This window comes from Nicotiana tomentosiformis, chromosome 7 (genome assembly GCF_000390325.3).
Source record: "Nicotiana tomentosiformis chromosome 7, ASM39032v3, whole genome shotgun sequence".
NCBI lineage: Eukaryota > Viridiplantae > Streptophyta > Magnoliopsida > Solanales > Solanaceae > Nicotiana > Nicotiana tomentosiformis.
The window spans coordinates 76,452,400-76,459,298 of NC_090818.1; the positions used below are offsets into that span (position 1 = coordinate 76,452,400).

Below are 6,899 nucleotides of genomic sequence, written 5' to 3' on the forward strand. Positions count from 1 at the left end.
TGCCTCATGCACGAGGTCTAGTCCTATCAATTCCGCTCCCCCAATCTCAAACCACACAATGGGAGACCTATATCTCCTACCATATAAAGCCTCGAACGGTGCCATCTAAATACTAGCATGATAACTGTTATTGTAGGCAAATTCTATGAGTGGCAAATGATCATCCCAGCTACCCTTGAAGTCAAGAACATAAGCGCACAACATATCCTTATGCATCTAAATAGTCCTCTCTGCCTGCCCGTCAGTCTACGGGTGAAAGGTTGTACTAAGATTCACCTGAGTAGCCAAACCTTGCTGACATTTCTTCCAAAAATTAGCTGTGAACTGTGCCCCTCGATCTGAGATAATAGAAACTGGAGTGCCATGCAACCTGACTATTTCCTTAATATACAACTGAGCATATTGTTCTGCTGTGTCGGTAGCCTTAACAGGTAAGAAGTGAGTTGATTTCGTGAGTCGATCCACAATCACCCGAATCGAGTCATACTTATGAGGCGTGCGAGGTAGTCCCAACACAAAGTCCATATTGATCATTTCCCACTTTCACATTGGAATTTCTATGTTATGTGCCAACCCACCGGGCCGTTGGTGTTCAGCCTTTACTTGTTGACAATTTGGGCATCTCGACACAAAGTCCGCTACACTCCTCTTCATATCATTCCACCAGTAGACTTCCTTAAGATCATGATACATCTTTGTAGAGTCTGGTTGCACGAAATACCTAGAAGTGTGAGGCTCGCCCATGATTCGTTCCCGGAGACCATCTATATTTGGAACATAGTTGCCCTTGGTACCTTAGTGTACCATCACTCGTGCCAAGAGAAAAGACCATGGTCTTATGTTTATCAATCCCCTCCTTCAATTGTACTAACAATGGGCCATTGTACTACTTTTCCTTGACTTCCACGACAAGCGATGATTTAGCCTTATTTTGCACAATCACTCCTCCTTCACTAGAATCTGCGAGACAAACTAAAAAACTAGCCAACCGATGAACTTCCTTGGCCAACGGCCTTTGATATGCCTCCAAGTGAGCCAAACTACCCATATATTTCCGGCTAAGAGCATCCGCTACAACATTAGCCTTCTCCGGATGATATAGAATATCGATGTCGTAATCCTTGAGTAACTCAAGCCATCTTCTCTACCTCAGATTCAATTCCTTCTATTTTAAAATATATTGGAGGCTCTTATGGTCCGTGAATATATCTACATGGACCCCATATAGATAATGACGCCAAATCTTCAATGCAAATACCATTGTCGCAAGCTCTAAGTCATGTGTTAGATAGTTCTTTTCATGATTCTTGAGTTGCCTAGAAGAATAAGCTATCATCTTGCCATGATGCATTAATACATACCCAAGTCCGATTCTTGAAGCATCACAATATACCACAAACCCATATATACCCTCTGGTAGGGTCAATACCGGTGTCGTAGTTAACCTTGATTTCAACTCTTGGAAGCTCCTTTCACAAGCATCTGACCATTGGAACTTAACCACCTTCTGCGTCAATTTAGTCAATGGAGAGGCAAGAGTGGAGAACCCCTCCACAAATTTCCTATAATACACGGCTAAGCCCAAGAAACTGTGAATCTCTGTTGGAGTTGTAGGTCTAGGCCAATTCTTCATAGCTAAAATCTTCTGAGGATCAACCTTAATTCCTTCTCTGGAGACGACATGACCCAAGAATGTAACAGATTCAAGCCAATATTCACATTTCGAAAACTTTGCATACAACTTGTATTGATATAGAGTCTGTAGAACTGCCCTGAGATGATAGACATGGTCCTCTCGACTTTGTGAATATATTAGAATATCATCAATGAACACTATCACAAAGAAGTCAAGAAAAGGCTTGATGACTCGATTCATATTGTCCATGAAATCTACCGGGGGCATTTGTTAGCCCAAAAGACATTACCAAAAATTCAAAGTGCCCATAACGGGTCATAAAAGCTGTTCTCGGAATATCCTTCTCCTTGATCTTCAATTGGTGATACCCGGGTCTTAAATCAATCTTGGAGAAATACTTAGCACCGTGCAATTGGTCAAACAAATCATCTATCCTTGGCAGTGGGTACTTATTCTTGATCGTGACCTTGTTGAGCTGCCGATAGTCAATACACAACCTTACTGACCCATCTTTCTTTCTTACAAAGAGGACCGGTGCGCCCCAAGTTAACACACTCGGCCGGATGAAACCCTTCTCTAAAAAATCCTTCATTTGTTCTTTTAGCTCCTTCAATTCTACTGGTGCCATTTTATAGGGCGGAATAGATATAGGCTGTGTGCCCGACATCACATCAATCCCGAAATCAATCTCCCTGTCTTGTGGGATACCAAGGAGATCATCCGGAGAGACCTCCGGAAATTCATTCACAACATGCACCCAATCATGTGAAGGTGCCTCAACATCTGTGTCCGTAACCCGAACTAAATGGTAGATACACCCCTTGTTAATCATCTTCCTAGCCTTACGGTAAGAAATAAACCTACCCTTTGGCACCACATCATCCCCCTTCTATTCATCACTCACTCATTTGGAAGTTCAAACCTAACGGTCCTGGTTCTACAATCAAGCTTAGAGAAACATGAATAAAGCCAGTCCATCCCCATTATTACATCAAAATCAACCATCCCCAATACAATGAGATCAGCCAGGGTGTCCCGACCACGCACCGTGACAACACAATCCCTATAAACCCTCGAGGCCACAATAGTCTCGCCAACCAGAGTAGAAATAGAGAACGACTCATGAAGTTGTTCCGGTTCTATCCCAAATTCCATAGCAACATAAGGAGTGACATAGGACAACGTGTAACTTAGATCAATAAGAGCATATACATCATGGGATTGGACAATCAATATACCTGTGATAACATCTAGAGAAGCCTCTGAATCCCAATGCCTCCACATAACATAAAATCTATTGCGTCCTCCCGAACTCTGTGCACCACCCCTAGCTGCACCACGCCCTGCGGGTGCTGGGGTGCCTCGAGCTGGAGGAGGTGTTGTGGATGTAATAGCTGCAAAACTAGCTGGTTGTGCCGCACCTCTGCCCATGATCCGGCGAGACGAGCGGCAATCCCTCTGAATGTGACCCCTTATACTGCACCCATAGCATATAGGTAGGTCAATGAAGCAGACCCCAAAGTGCATCCTCCCACACATAGGGCATGGGGGCCTCTGCTGCTACTGGAATCTCCCTCCAGGCCGACCCTGCTGGTGGGGTCCCCTGTTTCCCTTACTGGGCCCGGATGGCTGTGCACTCATCGAAGACTGAGCGAATAACTGATATGGCCCTGATGAGCCTCCCCTAATTGCTGACCTACCACCACCACAACTGGAAGAACCACTAAAGTTGCCCGCAGATCGGGCCTTGCTGCTACCCTCCACTCCATTTTATTTTTCAGTTTACGGTTCTCTGTAGCTTGAGAAAATGCCACCATCTTCCCATAGTTCATATCAGAATTCAAGGTAGTTGTAGCGGCCTCATTAATAACCAATGGGCTAAGGACCTGCACAAACCGGCACACTCTATCCTCCATAGTGGGAAACATATGAATAGCATACTTGGACAGGCGCACGAACTCCATATGGTACTCCCACACACTTATACTACCCTACTTTAGTCTCTCAAACTCAGCGGCACGGACCGCCTTAGTTTCGGCAGGCAAGAAATGATCCATAAAGGCATTGGTGAACTTACTCCACCTCGTCGGAGGGCTCCCCTCCTCAAGGGACTCCTCCCACATCTCAAACCAAGAATAGGCCACCCCTTTCAGGCTGTAGGAGGCCAACTCCATGTCACGCCCTGACCTTGGGGAGCACGACCGGTGCTCAACCGAGATACCCCTGTTAAGAAAGCATGTTAGATGCCTTCTATCCAACCTTGCCCATTAACAATATAAGAACCAGTACAGGTGATAGACATGAGAAGTGTCAAGTATTCCACAATACTTTCCACTACTAAAGGATATACATTTATGATTTCCAAAATATAACAAGTTTACTGATATGATAAAAACATGATCGCCCAAATACCAGCACTTACTAGTTTAATTCCCAACATCATATACCACCCACAACCTGTCTACGAAGCCTCTAAGTACAACAGAAGAGTAGTATAGATGTGCCGGCGATAAGGCCTCAGCTATACCGCAAAATTTACCATACAACGTCAAATGATATGAAGCCCGGAATAGAGTAGGGCTCACCAAAATCTGCTGAATAGAGATTAACTACTAACGAGGGTTAAAACCACCTGCATCCATTGAAGATGTAGTGCCCCCGACAAAAGGGACGTTAGTAAATATGGAATCGTACTAGTATGGAAAAATAAATGACCACTTTCAAAATAGAATACCATTATAAGAAAGGGAAAATCATAGAAACAGCAAGTCACAATCAACAATATCCAAATGCCCAGTTAACACATACCGGTTTTCAAAATATGAAAAATAAAATATATATTTTTGGTTGGAAGATCATTAGCACCGATATACCACCATCTTTTTAGCATGGAGTCCGATCATGCCCGATCGGCTAGGCCTTCTCCTCACGGACAATGTGGTTTGACATGTGGTGCGAAAAAAGGTGTTACCAAGAGTAGTACCACCATGTGCGCAACATGGCATCTGATCTCCACCCGATCAGCTAGGCCGCCTTCCCACATATGCCGTGTGGGTTAACTTTCCAATTCATAGCTAATATCAATCTCATCCCAAATAAGGGAAATAATCACAATCCATCACAATCTACCCCTACACCGGCACGTGTAGTTTCGGGTGTGGGCCTTATGACCCACCCTTCCTCGGTTTGCTGATGATACTCCCAATTTTTTTTTTTTTACATACAAAGGTAGTATGATTACAAAGGTATTCACCTCATCATCTTTTACATTGTATAAACCTTCATTAGTATTTTTAACCACTCACAACAATAATATTTCCTTGGCTCTTTTGGCCATTCACAAGATTCATTATTCATGGCACGGTGGCCATACTTCATATTCCACACTTTTTTTCCTTTACTATAAAGGATCATCAACATAAGAATCAACATATAGAGTATTCCGAAAATCAAAACTTTAAGTTATTAGCAGTGAAGACTTAAACACAATGAATTCCTTTCCAAGAAATGAAGTAAAATGGTTGGCAATCAAAGCACAAATTAGAAGCATAAACGAGTATCACATCATTTAATCTTGAAACACTTTTTCCAAAAAGGTCCATACACAATTTAAACTCATGAATATATATAAGAGCTAAAAACACATTGGAAATGATTACAAAGCATAGCATTAGTTAAAACATCCATGCTTGGGCACAAGTATAACTCTCATTATTGGCACGGTGGCCATACTATCCATCTCCAACCCCCTTCTTTCACTTTCAAGCATCCTTATAGATTATCAATAATAAGGCATTTTAATTCAAGACTTTAGATACACATTTGAGCAACTAACTAAATTAAGGGTCTTAGACACATGTGATTTCTTACACAATTCGACATGCTAGTTTTCATTAAAATCACGCTTTAAATCATGACATATTAACACACAGCCCATGTTTAATCACCTTCTCAAATAGCAACTCAACAATGAAGAACGTTTGGAATACAATTTGAACGCATATATCTTTTGACACAAGGCTTGTTCGGAATAATCAATTTATAATGAGCAACACTGGACTTACAAGGCCATTGTAGGGTTCAAATCTAAAAGAGGAGTTTAGCCAACATACCTTGTTTGAGATTTCCTTAAGTTACTACAACGTCCCAACACTTCTAGCAATAACAATCCATAAGAAGGTAGCGAAAATCGGATAATAATTAGAAGGATTCACATGGTGTAACTCTCTTAGGAATTTTGTCGAACACCTAGTATGCAAAATGGACTACAAAGCTCTACAATGGTAATCTCTTCCTCCCTTAACCAATTTCAACAAGAATCCACCCAAACTAGTTCATTAAACCCACACACTACAACCTATTGTCACATGCATGGCCTATTTCCAACCCCCATAACCTAATTAAACCCATAACAATTGCATGAAGGTTTTAGGACAAGGTCTTACCCGGATAGATGACAATCTAGTGATTGGTTTCCTTAATTCTTGAAGGTTGGTGCAAGATTGGATGATTAGAGTGTTAGCATTCCTCCTTCTCTCTCTAAAATGCTCTTACCTTCTCTAAAATTATGAGATAATTGCCCCAAAATGAGCCCCAAAGGCTATTTATCAAAATGGGGTTGGGTTATAAAAATAGGAAAAGGGACCCTCCGAACCTAGGTCTGCAGTCGCAGAATGGACCGCATAACGGGTATGCGGTCCATAAAATGGACCCTCCGAACCCAGGTCTGCGGTCGCAGAATGGACCGCATAACGGGTATGCGGTCCATAAAATGGACCCTCCGAACCTAGGTCTGCGGTCGCAGAATGGACCGCATAATGGGTATGCGGTCCATAAAATGGACCGCAAGACTAATGCCCAAAATCTGGGCTGCACTGGACCGGTCTGCGACAGGTCTGTGGTCCGCAGACCACTTATGCGGCTGCAGAATAGGCCGCAGAATCGCCCAACGAATTTTCCTCATGCTAATTCTGCAACAGAACTGCGGACCGCAAAACAGTTCTGCGATCGCACAATGGACCGCGAAACAACCCTCAAAATTCAACAACGCCCTACTCAACTCTACAATGCTTATGCGGCCCGCAGAATGGATCTGCGGTCGCAAATCTGGCCGCATCATTGGCTCTTCAGCAAAATAATGTTTTCCACCAACACCTCGATGCATTCTTCAACCCAAAAAGTCCGTATCGTGGTGAGCAAGCTCGCCGCGAAGAATTTCTATAACCCTCAAACACGTAAGCCTACCTCGACACCACAAAACCTT

General features: G+C 42.9%; 1 protein-coding gene across 1 annotated transcript; it reads right to left on the reverse strand.

The window, feature by feature from the left end:
* Positions 1–2,536: 2,536 nt before the first annotated feature.
* On the reverse strand, positions 2,537–3,067 carry LOC138895842 (uncharacterized). The gene has a single exon (XM_070180582.1). The coding sequence runs from the start codon at positions 3,065–3,067 to the stop codon at positions 2,537–2,539; it is 531 nt and encodes a 176-aa protein (XP_070036683.1).
* Between the last annotated feature and the right edge of the window lie 3,832 nt (positions 3,068–6,899).

Bases quoted from the DNA above. Each gene is read 5' to 3' on its own strand.
- LOC138895842 (XM_070180582.1), bottom strand. From the start codon at position 3,067: ATGGGCAGAGGTGCGGCACAACCAGCTAGTTTTGCAGCTATTACATCC.